A 13,668-nucleotide genomic window follows, 5' to 3' on the forward strand; every position below is an offset into this window, starting at 1 on the left:
TACAGGAAAACTTACAAGTAAAACGCACCCATCTGCAGACAATTGTCCTGGTTAATGGGAGTCATCAAGATTCCAAACCACCATTAATGGCCCACACTTTGCATAACTACTATAGGCCCTCAGAGTTAGATTTCATATTTCTAGTTTCAGATACAAGAGTGATACATTTATACAAATAGGATGATCACAGTCAATAGATTATAAGATTTGTAATGATACCTTACAAGAGACCTTTTGTATGAAGCATATTCTAGTTACATTGTATTCACTCATTAGCATATTTTATAAAACCCTGAACACAGCCATTAGCAGAAAAGACCACTGTACTTGTGGGAACCGGAGGTTTGTTGGTTGGAGTATGGGACCAATGTTATGCAGTGCTCTTAAGCCCATTGGGAACGAAGTCTGATTCTAGTGGGATTAAGAAACTCTCCTCAACAGCTTCATTAATGACATCTCCCCTTCTCTTAAATCTCTGGTTAGTCTGTACAATTTCTAATTCTCAGTTTGTTACATAATTTGGTGGTGTCTGCCCTATGACATGAAGTATAGATCAAATGGGGGAGGGATAGCTCAGTGGTTTGAGTATTGGCCTGCTAAACCCAGGGTTGTGAGTTCAATACTTGAGGGGGCCATTTGGGGAATTGGTCCTGCTTTGAGCAGGGGGTTGGACTAGATGACCTCCTGAGGTCACTTCCAACCCTAATAATCTATGATTCTATGATAGCCTTAGGTCTCCTTTGGAAATTAAAACCATTAGTCAGCTGTTTTCATTGCCTGTTAGGATATTCCCCCACAGTCCTCTCTGTTCCTCTCCCGGTCTAAGGGATAATTCACTTTGGTTTCTTTATACATTTAAGTCTTGTAAAAAATTGTTTGACATACAATTCATATCCAGTATAACATCTTCTAAAAGCTTAATTGCTCGCTTGAAATGGCCTCTGTGTAGCCCCACTGTAGAAGGTTGTGTGCCAGGCCATTGCAAACCACAGAACCATGCCCTGCAGTAAAACGGATAGGAAGTACATGAACGTCACCCTCAGATCCATATGCTCCTAGCCATGAGGCAGCGGAGTCTTCAAAGGACTGCACTTCCTGTACATCCACTTGCCTTCCCTCTAGTCTATCATATACTAGGGATGGAAATTTCTAGGCCAGTCTCCATCAGGAGCTGCTACTCCTTGTACTGAAACTCTTGGTCCAAAGCTAACTTTTGCGATTTTGGGCCTCTCCTGCTGTCTGGAGTTCTGACATGACAAGTCAGGGGCCTGCCTATAAACAGGCCCTTGACCAAACTTAGGATCCATCAAGCCAGTTTTAGCAGTGGCAAAAAGCCTGATTCATTTAGTCAAATCCCCAAACATTAGTAAGATTGCTTTTTCCTCATTTCACCTCTGGTTGTTTTTATGGCTTCCAATATAGTGGAGAGTGGCAGTACCTTCACATGAGACCCCCCAGGACAGAGAATCACACAAACTAGTCCAGCTTTGAAAATGATCTTATTTGTTGGTGTCTCTTGCAATGTGCATATGCAGAAAGTTACTAAACTATCAGGTAGCGATGGACCTCTATAATGTCGTCTTATGCAGTAAAAAATTCCTATGATATGACCCTTTCCTGAGAAGTTAAAAGGTGAGACACATGTTGCTGGACATGTCTAGGACAATTGTTCATTTTCTGGCATCAGCAGTGATACTTCACAATGTTTTATGGCTGAGACTGTCTGGATTGCCGCAAGAAGTGCACTCTGATGTTCTTGATTTGCTCTCTAGAGACCCTGAGGTAATAGTAAATCTGTTGAAATTAGAAAACTAGATACTAGATCTATGGCTAAATCCCTAGGGTTTTCTTACCCATCTTTCAGACCAAAGTTGCCATTTTTCTCATTTCAGAATCTCCTCAGTCCTCTTATCTCTCTAGGTGCCAAGCATCTAAGCCTGCTAAGACTTCTGAATTTAACAATAGCAGTAAAGACCATTTGTATCTGCTGTGGTATATGCCCTCCTTGCCTGCTGTTTCACCCGGTGGTGCCATCGAGCTTGAAACTAATCCTAGCCCTTCCTATTCTTTGAGAGGGGAACAAAGGGATTTAGGACTGGAAGGGGTCTCCTGGGTCATTGAGTCCAGTCCTAAATTACAGGGAGTCCTGTCATGTAATCCCAATCATGAATTCATCATGTTCCATTTCCAGACGAGTAAGGTTGTCTGACCCCACTACTTCTGTTGCTTACAGTCAGCACAGACTGTTGAGTCTTGGAGACTGCAGAAGGAGCTGGCAGTTAGAAAACACTGAGTAAATTTGATGTGGAAGGCACTGAAACACAGCACACATGGATGCATCTTCTTCTCTCCCCTCGACGCCCAGCCATTTTTCACAGAAAAAGCACATTTCAAACTTAGTTCCAACTGGAACATTGGATTTGAACATCATGAGGAGTGTTCTTGTCGTCTTATATTGTCCTTTTAGTAGCCGCTGTATCATTTAGATGAGTGAGTAAGATTCAAGAACCCCTGGCTGATCTGCCTTTAGTATGCTGTGGAACGATACTGTGCTTTTGTGGCCTTACTCTGAATTTATGCCTGATGATTATTTCATGTTTGTTGCCTTCTCTTTTTTTCCTAGAGCTTGAGACTTTCTAGGACAGGCCAGGTTGTATAAGCTAAGGGTGAAGAAGACCATTATTTTCTGCCTGGACAGAACTAAGTCATTTTGTAGGTCATCATGGCTATTTCCAACATATGGGAAAAAATTCCAGAGGTCAGGCTATTTAGGTCCAAAGACCATTGAAGATGATTCTTCTTTGTATCCAGCTTGGTAATGAGCAGGCAGCAATCCCAGTTCGGGAAGGACTAAAAGTTTGTTCTACCAGAGGTTCAGCTGTCTTGACGACTTGTTAGTAGAATGTATCCCTTCCTACACTCAGAATTAGCAGAGACATTTTAATGAAATAGGCCACTTACCAGTAAATGGAGATTTTTTTGAATATATTGTCTCTGCAGATCAGCAGGGACTCTCCCTCCACCCCTCTTCTTGAGACTTATTAATAATTTAATTGAGATCATCTGACTGTGGTTAGCAGATGCAGCCTTTAAGTGTGTCTGGGAGTGTTTGGGTCCATGGTCAATGCATGTGCCATCCTCTAACACTTTTACAGCATTGAATGGTTCATTTACTTCTGAGGCATGACACATGAGTAATAGTCAGGGAACATCCTGTGTGAATTAATGGTGCATATTCTGCGTATCTCAGATATCTATGATATCTGCAATCCTTCTGGACATCAGACAGAATTGGGATCATTATTGGGATACATAATGTCAAATCTGGATGTGGAGCATGGCACACTGAATGTTTTGAAAAGATTCGCCATTCTGTATTGTTCAAAATCCAGTCTGGAATGTGTGTGTTAGATAGAGACTAAAATTCGTTATGGGCAAATTAGTTTGGCAAAAAATCCAAGTAGACTAAACTGTGTTTTTTAGTCAAATATTTGTGAAGGTTCACAGCAGTTCAGAAACTTTTTTTTTTCTTTCTTGGCTCTTGATTTCTACAGTCCTGAGGGTCAAATAATGTCTGTTTATAAAATTTAACCCACTGCCAGCCATTCCCACCAGACTGATACCCTTCATGTAACATTACCAGAGAGACTCCACTTTCCAGTAGGCTCAAAAGTTTGAACAATTATTCAGCTCTTTACAGATCTAAAGAGTCTTGTTGGAGTGTCATAAGAGTGTTGCCTAGACCCTTAGCAGAGTGTGGGAACTGTCAGCAACACATCGAGAGCAGAGTCAAGACAGGCCAATTTAGTGCTGGTGGTTAAAATTTCTCAGGGTTCTGTCCCTTGGTCAACAGGGAGGTACAGCAAGTTACCATGGGTAGAGGATGGAGATGGCGATTGGGAGCATAGGGTTGCAAAGAAGAGTCTTTGAGGGCAATGGGCAGGTGTAGGGAAACAGAAAGTTCCAGAAAGTGATGAACAAATTGGTTCTTTTGGAAATCAAAACTTTTTGATTACTTTTGAAGTTGACGTACAGAATGAAGAGCTGGCATATTTTAGGTGTGTTCAATGTCTGGGAATGTGATTAGTTCATATGCTAGGCCCTTTATTGAACTTTACTAATGCTTAGAATTGGTCGCTTGACTGGAGGAGAGAGTGGGGGTGGTAAATTACACCAAAATCACTGATCTGACGTTTTGAAAATGAGTTGCATTTTTCTATCCCTTATGTTAAGAAGAAAGAATATTTTAGGTAACTCCCATGAAAATGCCGAAGAACTTGAAAGAGCCAATGAGATGAAGGAAAAAGAAGCTGCATTGTAAGTTTGGTGTCAATACAGCAGTTAGACTCCATTTTTAGAGAGTGCCTCTGCTTCTTTAGGCTGCAGTTTACACTCCTGTCTTGTTCACTCATTGCTCTGCTACAGATGATGCCTGATACTATTAGAAGCTAACCTGAGTAAAATGCTCTTTGATCTATTAATGTATTTTCCAATTCTGTTTCCATGCTTGTTGCTTTCCCTAACTGCATGTTTATTGCATTGGTACTCTAATAATTCTTTAATATCCCACACTATTTTATTTAAATACGATACACTAGGTTTGTATGTTGCAAGGAAAATATAACCCAGTGTCCTCTACAGGTATTACTGTGTTCAACTCTGATGTTTTTGTGCAGTGTTTTTGTTTTAAATGTCACTGGTGTTGGTAATAGTTTTACATTAGTTTGACTACATGTTGTGACACATGGAAGAGAGTGACAAAGAAAACTTTTTGAAATCTTTTTCCAGAGGGGTAAAAAAATTAAACTCTGATAGATGGCCCAGGAAGTACCCAGAACATATTTGATTCGGATAGAGAAATTATTGCTATCAAAAGAATTAAAAATATATGTATTTGGGATAATAGCTTAGTTGTCATTGAGCTCAGAGTCAGCCAGCTATTGGATTAGTTTAGACACCTGTGATTTTGATCAGTGAATTTTGAACTGTATCAGTAATGACATTGTCACTTTTCTTAGTTCTAGGTAAGCTATTTACCCCATGATAAAGTTAAATATAATTTTCTTGTTGGCTCTTTGTTGTAGAAATGTATCTTAAAAACTAGAGAGGCAGTACTGGCTGTGTTGAACTTCAGATCTGTTACTATCTCTGACAGGCGTTGCTGAGGTGCAACCTGGAAGTGGGGTACTGGTGGGCCCTCTGTTGTACCAGCATGGGCTCCCTCTCTCACCATGATGCTGTGACAAGCTGCAGACCTTTCCTGGTCCTGCACTCACTCAAACATTTACAGGCAGGGACGCACCAAACTGAGTTATATGAATGCTTTTGCCAGCCACTCATGAACCAACAAATAGAGAGGCTCCAGCCAGTTCCCCCGCAGCTCCCCAGCCTAGGACTCCAGAACTGTACCATCCTGCCCTGGTCAAAAGCCTGAGCAGTGTAAGTTTATACCCAGTCTGCTCCTCCCTCAATGTGGAGAGGACATACAGAGGTTTTTGTTAACTGAGCTAATATTTTTTCATGCACTTCACTCAAACCACATGGTTTTTAGGTAAAATATAAAACAGATTTATTAGATACAGAGAGATTTTAAGTGATTATAAGTAATAAGTATAAAGATCCAAGTAGATTGCCTAGAAAATAAAACAAAATATCAATCTAAGTCCTATAAACTAGACAGGATTTGAATCAAGCAGTGTCTCACCTTTATGGTACAAACAGTTCACCAGTCTTCCATACACAGGCTGGGATTCCGCCTTTCCTGCCTGAGACCACCTCCCCACTTCAATCTTTATTCCTTAGGTATTTCCAGGTGTTGAGTGGGGGGAGGGAGGAGTGAGGACAAGTGATGATGTCACTTCCCCCTTTTATTGCTTCTTCCATGTGGAGGGAACTTCATTGTTCCAAGCAGAGTCTCCAGCACAGTTTGTAGAAAAGCACAGGCACAAGATGGAGTCCAGTATCATATGATCTAGTCACATGCCCTTGCATGCTTTGATGAGTCATAGCAGACATTACCCATATTCTGGCTGAAGCATCCACAGGAAAACCCATCAGATGGAGATAAGGTTCTTCTATGGCCTATTGTGTTTCTTAATTGGCCATCACCTTGAATGGTTCATCCACAATATGCTGGCTACACTGGATGTAAACTGCCTTGTGGGTGTTATCCAGGAGCAAACACATTTGAAATACTGGTACATAGTCAATATTCATAACTTTAGATAATAAAATGATACATGCATACAAACAGGGTAATCATATTCAGCAAATCATAACTTTTCCATTAATAACTTACATGACATACTTCATATAAGACATACCATAATCATATAATCATGGTATATATGGGGGTGTAATGGTGTTGCTTTGGGATACAGAGTGTCACAGTATCAAACAAGCTACTCCAGGACCAGCAGATATTGCTGCACAGAAGTTTAAGGCAGGAAAACTCTTGTGTGGTACAAGATTCTGTAAGGAATATAACATTTAATAGCCAGCTTTTTAGAAAAGAGGCTTTAGTGTTGCTCATAGTTGCAATGGAGATGATTCTGTTAAATGGTATAATCTGTACTTTAAATGTGTAAATTATTCACAGGTGTCTAGAGTTCCTGCTTCAAAATGATGCCAATCCATCGATCCAAGATAAAGAAGGGTACAACACAGTGCACTATGCTGCTGCTTATGGCCATAGACAGTGTTTGGAATTGGTGAGTCAGCTCAATCAGTGCTAAGACTTCCATTTTTAGAAGATGTTCATGGGCATGTTATGAACTCTACAGAATTGTTATTGTTTAGCACCATGGATGTTCATGATGCTGAAGAAATGTAGAGGAAGGTACGCTACAGACAAATATTCAGAAGCAGATGTAACTTGGCATTGTTATGGCCTTTTCAAGACAAATCCTTGATTCCTGCACATAGATAACACATTAACTGAATGATCTAATGAAGCTGAGTAACTCAGTAGCATGACACTCCTTACTATCAACTGCACAAAAGTAGAACCTTTCCTTACATATTATGCAGTAATTGCAGTATTACGAGAGTCCGTGTCAATATTATACTTCCTAATTTTCATATGTTTCATATGTTTCATAGATAACACATTAACTGAATGATCTAATGAAGCTGAGTAACTGAGTAGCATGACACTCCTTACTATCAACTGCACAAAAGTAGAACCTTTCCTTACATATTATGCAGTAATTGCAGTATTACGAGAGTCCGTGTCAATATTATACTTCCTAATTTTCATATGTTTAACCATATCAGGTAGGGAGACAATATACTTGTCAGCAAAAAAGCACAGTTGCTAGAAAGTTATATAGTGTGAATTCGTGAAAAGTTATGACTTGTAAAAATGAATAGCATGTGACGCAGATGAGCTGAAGTGCTTGAAATCTGCAGCATGATGAAGACTTTATTAATATTGTTTTGCAGACTCTAATCACACCAAAAATGGCTTAAAGTTAAGAAATGAAATTTTTTATATACTCAGTCCTGTAAAATGGAGGCATTGGGTGCCTTTTTAGTACCTTTTTTTGCTTCCTTGGTTTGTTTAACAGGCCAAAGTATTTCTGTATTAAAAGCAGCGGCGGCTCTAGGCACCAGCGCTCCAAGTGCGTGCCTGGGGCGGCAAGTCATGGAGGGTGCCCTGCTGGTCCCTGTGAGGGCAGCAGTCAGGCTGCCTTCTGCGGCTTGCCTGCGGGAGGTCTGCTGGTCCCGTGGATTGGGCAGCAATTCGGCGGTGGGTATGCTGAAGCTGTGGGAGTGGCAGACCTCCCGCAGGCAAGCCACCAAATCTGTGGGACCGGGGACCTCCCACAGGCAAGCCGACAAAGGCTGTCTGACTGCCGTGCTTGGGGCGGCAAAAAAGCTAGAGCCACCCCTGATTAAAAGGGATGACTGCACAATACACATGGACTACTTTTCATAATATGCATAGTAATAGTCACAGTTGCCATGTGGGAAATTGTGTTGATGGTCTACATCAAAGTCACAAAAGCAAGGAAACTCTAAATTGAAATTTAGATTTTGTCTGCTACGATATGAATCTATACAGTTCAGGTGAAAAGGAACAGCAGCAGTGTGTGTTGTGGGAGACCCTGGCATGGTTTGGTTATAATTTAGTGTGCCTTCAGCAAGAGAGGTGTGTCTAGGAATTTGTCTGGAACCACAACCTTGATTTCAGTGTTGACAGCAGCAGATTGCCACAGATTTTCTTAGTTAAACAAATCAGCCCTTAATTTTTATTCATTTCCATCCATGAATTTTTTTGGTACTGCAAGCCCCTCCTTTTCCATGTAACACAGGGAGGAAGAGTAGGTCGTCAAATTCTGACACCTGTTCTTCCACCCTTCATTTATTCATTTGAGAGAGAGAATCTTTGAGAGTCTTCATCTTAGACTGAGATTTAGAATCGTGCCCAATCTGACCATCTCCTCTACCATAAATAAGAATAGGGACATGTAACAGGGTGGCTTGCCCCTTAGTGGCTGCAGGGCCTGGGTCTAGCCAACCCTGATCATTAAAGGCAGTAGACCTGTGTGTGGGCTGCTAATTCCTTATAAAGAGCAGCAGGTGGCTGCAGTGAGTGGGGGATGCTCAGAAAACAGAAGCCTGAGAAGTGGTAGCTGGCTTGAAGAGGCAGCAGCTGCAGGAAGCAAGACTGGCTTCATTGAGCACATTTATGGAGACAATGAACTGTGGTCCTGGTCTGGGAAAGAAGGCAAGGAACTCCCCAACTAAGGGATAAGAGACACGGGGTCAGAAGGACCAGTGCATGTCTCAGAACTAAATAAACTGGACCCCAGGTGGGGAATATTTTATTTTTTCCTTTAAACTATGTGGAGTTTAAGGAGCCCCATAAAGGAGAAAACAGGGATGGGGAGCTGCAGAGGCAACCCTGTCTGTGATGGGGAGCTCAGGAGGCAATAGTGGCCACACTGCTACAAATTGGTGCAGTCACCAGGATCTCTGAACCCCTTCCTGTCAAGGAGGGAAGCAACAATGGTGTATCTCTGGAGCACAGGATGGAATAGGTACTGCAGTATCTAGTGTGACAACAGCAAATCCAGGTTGTCCTCTTGCAGCTTCTGCAGGATCAACAGACAACCGGAGGTGCTGTGGGCAGCCTGGCAAAATCAACAGCACGTGATCAGCCGGAGAGGTATGCACTGGGCTTCTGTTTCTAGTGTGGGAAATAAGGACAGACCGTTTGAATGCCCAGGGTGGCAACCTGATTCCAGAGGTGATCCAGTCAATCAGAGGAATGCTAAAGGATGGATCGGGGAGAGAGGGGGAAGAGGCAACCTAAATGCTATAAGTGTGGAAAGGCTGGGCATGTTAGGTCTGCCCTTGAAGAAGCGGTTGAGGAAAGCCCTGCAGAATAAGGAAGATAATCCTTGGCTAGATGGATCAAGGGTGAGAGGGTGCAGCAGATTCCCAACAGAGAGGCCTAAGGCGAAAAAGGCCAACAAGCATTCTGTAGCATCAGAAGCCCATAGGATAGGGGAATGCAATAGTCTGCTGGCAGAAGTGCCAGCTCCAGAGGGACAAATCATTCCCTAACCAAGGTGGGGGAAATGACACTGTGTTGGAAGGATGAGCTGGAGAGGATCAGGTACCGAGTAAAAGAACTGAAGCACAGAATTAAGGAGGAGGCTAAGGAGTTGAAAGTTCCCCTGAGTAAAGCAGGGCAGCTGCAGGCTTGGGTCTAAGAAATCAAGCAGCAGAAAACATCAGCCAGGAGCGTGTATGAACAGTTCACATCCCTTGAGGCTGCAGTAAGGGTGGAGGCTGCAGTCATGGCAGAACCTGGTACTGCTGCCAAGAGGTGTGACACATTGCTGACAGGGGAGAAGAGTGAAAGGCTGATCTTTCTGACAGAGAAGTACCAGGAGAAAATAGCTGCATTGGAGGCGGCCAGGCAGGTGGCCCTGAGGCAAAGGGGCAATCTGGCTGAGGAGCATCAGGCAACCCTAGAAGAAAGGGGTCACTGCTTATCATGGTTAGCAAAGCGGATGGAGAATTGGAGAGTGCCTAGACCCTGCAGTCCCAAAGCTGAAAGCATCACTAAATGGAGGAAAATATAAATATATCCCCCGTGGGTAGCACTTGCCCTGACATGGGCAGTGTTCTTGGTGGGGGAAGGAGATACAAAACAGGGTGATTTTACTCTTAATGTCTGGAGGGTTGGGCTACCCACCCTGTTACAGAACTCCTTAGTTAATGTTGCAGGCAGCATTCAATTTTAATCAACCCCACGGTTGAATCTGTGGATTGATGCAGAGGGTTGCTTGCTTCAAGCATTCTGCAATTCATCAGACTTTTCAAAGGTCTGATTATATTCTTGTTTTTCTGTTTTATGGTGATTGCTGACCAAAACTGTATAAAAAAATATCCTATTTCAAATAATTAGTCACTTCTTAATTAAAAGATATAAAGAGGAAGAGACAATATAAAATGGAGATAAATTAGTTAGGAGAACTGATCCATGTTTTCTTAAGCATCCCACTATTATCAGCATTATTTTAAAAAATTCCTTGGTTTCAATTGGGGAAAGGATAATTGTCCATGGAATATGATGTTTTTTTGGCTTCTGTTATTCATTGTGGACCCTATCCTAGGAACAAAGGAGCCCCCTCAACTCTCATTAAGATTTAAATAAATCATTCCAGATTCATCAAATAATTAAGGTTAATTTCTGCTCACAATTATGCTTTTCTGCAAGGTTGAGGTTGCACATGTATAATTGAAAGCTAGATTCTATTCTCAAAGCATCAGTGATCTATAGTGCCCTCAGAAACTTAGCCCCTCAGTAGTCGCATAACAAACAGGAAGGTGATTTTAGAAAAATGTCTAACCTTATAATATGTGATGCACATATAATGCTGTGCGTGTATGTATTAAGGAGGGCATGGAGTTGGAAACCCTACATCTTTCCACACCAGTTGGAGTGAACGGAGTGTTGTGTGTGAATGGAAGTAGTTAGGAGAGAAGAGGATTAATAGTGAAAAGGCAGATCTTTTGACCCAACTAGTTAAAGCTTACATGGTCACTTGCTGTCATAATATCTTGTTCTGAAATAGTGTTCAATCAGAGGGATTTTGTACCTGATGGCACTTAGATCATCTGTGATGTTAATGGAATATCTGTACAGTGGTGAATGATGACATGCAGCTAAACAAATGGGGAAGAGAGTGGTTACCTGAATTCTATTTCCATCTATAACCAGCCATCCATAAAAGACTGAATGGTAGGCACACATATTTGAGTAAATATGTGTCAGTATCCCCTATCTGCTTTCTTTCTGCTAAAAATAACCTCTTTCCTTACACATTTGTTTAAATCTGGACTGATTTCTTTAGTATTCAGGGAGGTCACTAGCTAATATTTTGGAGTCATGGTGAGATTAACATCACTGAGTTAATATTGGTGTTTTTAAAAACCTGTATATTTCACTGAAATGGGCTATTAATGTAAAATCTGAATAGATGTGCAAAGTGTGCAATTTAAACTGTAATTTCACATTCAAGTGTTATTTGGAAGGCCATTTAAACCCTTTTGATTTTATGTAGGTTTAGAACATGTAAAATGTCCTTCTGTAGCAGTGGAATATTTTGGTTGGCCACAAGAATTAATTATTCTTTTTTATTGTAGTCTATTATCCCCTCTGTTCTGTCTGCAAATGAATTCTACCTTTTGGCTGAGGCAGAAAGTAAATTAATGCAACTGTAATACAGTTGAGGGTGGAATTAGAAAATCATTGCACTGAAAATCACATCTAATAGAAGAGGCATATCTCGATATGTTTCTTTCATTTAACTGAGGGAGTCTGTTGAAGTGTGAGGCCTTGTCTACACTACGCATTTAAACCGATTTTAGCAGCGTTAAACCAATTTAACGGCGCACCCATCCACAGTACGAGGCCCTTTATATCAATATAAAGGGCTCTTTAAATTGGTTTCTGTACTTCTCCCCAACGAGAGGAGTAGCGCTAAAATTGGTATTACCATATCGGATTAGGGTTAGTGTGGCCGCAAATCGACGGTATTGGCCTCCGGGCGGTATCCCACAGTGCACCACTGTGACTGCTCTGGACAGCAATCTGAACTCGGATGCAGTGGCCAGGTAAACAGGAAAAGCCCCGCGAACTTTTGAATTACATTTCCTGTTTGCCCAGCGTGGAGCTCTGATCAGCACGGGTGGCGATGCAGTCCCAAATCCAAGAAGAGCTCCAGCATGGACCGTATGGGAGATACTGGATCTGATCGCTGTATGGGGAGACAAATCTGTTCTATCAGAGATCCGTTACAGAAGATGAAATGCCAAAGCGTTTGAAAAAAATCTCCAGGCTACACAGTGCTGCGTAACAAGCGTAACGGAAAGCCAAAGAATCAAACGGACGCTCATGGAGGGAGGGAGGGGGTACAGAGGACTCCAGCTATCCCACAGCAGTCTCTGAAAAGTATTTGCATTCTTGGCTGAGCTCCCAGTGCCTGTAAGTTCAAACACATTGTCCGGCGTGGTTCAGGGTATAGCTCGTCAATTTACTCCCTCCCCCCACCACGTGAAAGAAAAGGGAAAGCGTTTCTTGACTTTTTTCAATATCACCCTATGTCTACTGAATGCTGGTGGTAGACGCGATGCTGCAGCAGTGAAGAGCAGTATCTGCTCTTCTCCCCTCCCCGGTGGCAGATGTTACAATATGACTGCTATCCGTCATCACCATCAGCCCATGAGTGCTCCTGGCTGGCCTCCGGTGAGGCTGGCCGGGGGTGCCTGGGTAAAAATAGGAATGATTCCTGGTCATTCCCAGTAGATGGGACAGAACGGCTGGTAACCGTCCTCATCATAGCAACTGGGGGTTGAGGTCCATCAGCCCGCTCCCTTTCATGTGTAAAGAAAAGATTTTGTACTGTCTGGACTATCATAGCAGTGGGATGCTGGGCTCCTCTCCCCCGCACCGCTTAATGTTCTGCCTGGACTATCACAGCAGCGGGATGCTGCCTCACCCTCATTTTATCTCACTAACAAGTCACTGTTTCTTATTCCTGCATTCTTTATTACTTCATGACACAAATGGGGGGGACAGTGCCACGGTAGCCCAGGAAGGTTGGGGGAGGAGGAAAGCAACGGGTGGGGTTGTTGCAGGGGCAACCCCCATGAATGGCATGCAGCTCGTCATTTCTGCGGGATCTGACATGGACCAGCTGTGCTCTCTAATACACTGGTTCTCTAGTACATTTGCCCCATATTCTAGGCAGGACTAACTCTATTTTTAGATACCATAAAGGAGGGATTGACTCGGGGAGTCATTCCCATTTTTGCCTTTGCGCCCCCGGCCGACCTCAGCCAGGGGCACCTATGATAGCAGCAGACAGTACAGAACGACAGATAACCGTCATCTTATTGCCAATTTACAATGGCAGCAGACGGTACAGAACAACTGATAACCATCTCTGCTATCATGCAATAACAAATGAATGCTGCTGTGTAGCGCTGCAGTAACGCCTCTGTCAGCGGCATCCAGTACACGTACGGTGACAGTAAAAAAAAAAAAAAAAAGCTGAACTGGCTCCATGGTTGCCATGCTATGGCATCTGCCAGGGCAATCCAGAGAAAAAGGGCACGAAATCATTGTCTTCCATTGTTTTCCCGGAG

General features: G+C 42.5%; 1 protein-coding gene across 11 annotated transcripts in view; it reads left to right on the forward strand.

Annotated features, from left to right (window-relative positions):
• ANKRD44 (ankyrin repeat domain 44) overlaps positions 1 to 13,668 on the forward strand; it is a 225,996-nt gene that overhangs the window by 162,063 nt on the left and 50,265 nt on the right. For 6 of the 11 annotated variants that reach the window (XM_050969483.1, XM_050969486.1, XM_050969492.1 and 3 more), the window contains exons 15-16: positions 4,237 to 4,317; positions 6,599 to 6,710. In XM_050969483.1, the coding sequence (XP_050825440.1) occupies positions 4,237 to 4,317; positions 6,599 to 6,710 (193 nt within the window). Of the gene's footprint in view, positions 1 to 4,233; positions 4,318 to 6,598; positions 6,711 to 13,668 lie in introns of all 11 variants that reach the window. The other 5 variants (XM_050969482.1, XM_050969491.1, XM_050969485.1 and 2 more) reach the window with 1 other exon arrangement.

Source organism: Gopherus flavomarginatus, chromosome 10, assembly GCF_025201925.1.
Source record: "Gopherus flavomarginatus isolate rGopFla2 chromosome 10, rGopFla2.mat.asm, whole genome shotgun sequence".
Lineage (NCBI taxonomy): Eukaryota > Metazoa > Chordata > Testudines > Testudinidae > Gopherus > Gopherus flavomarginatus.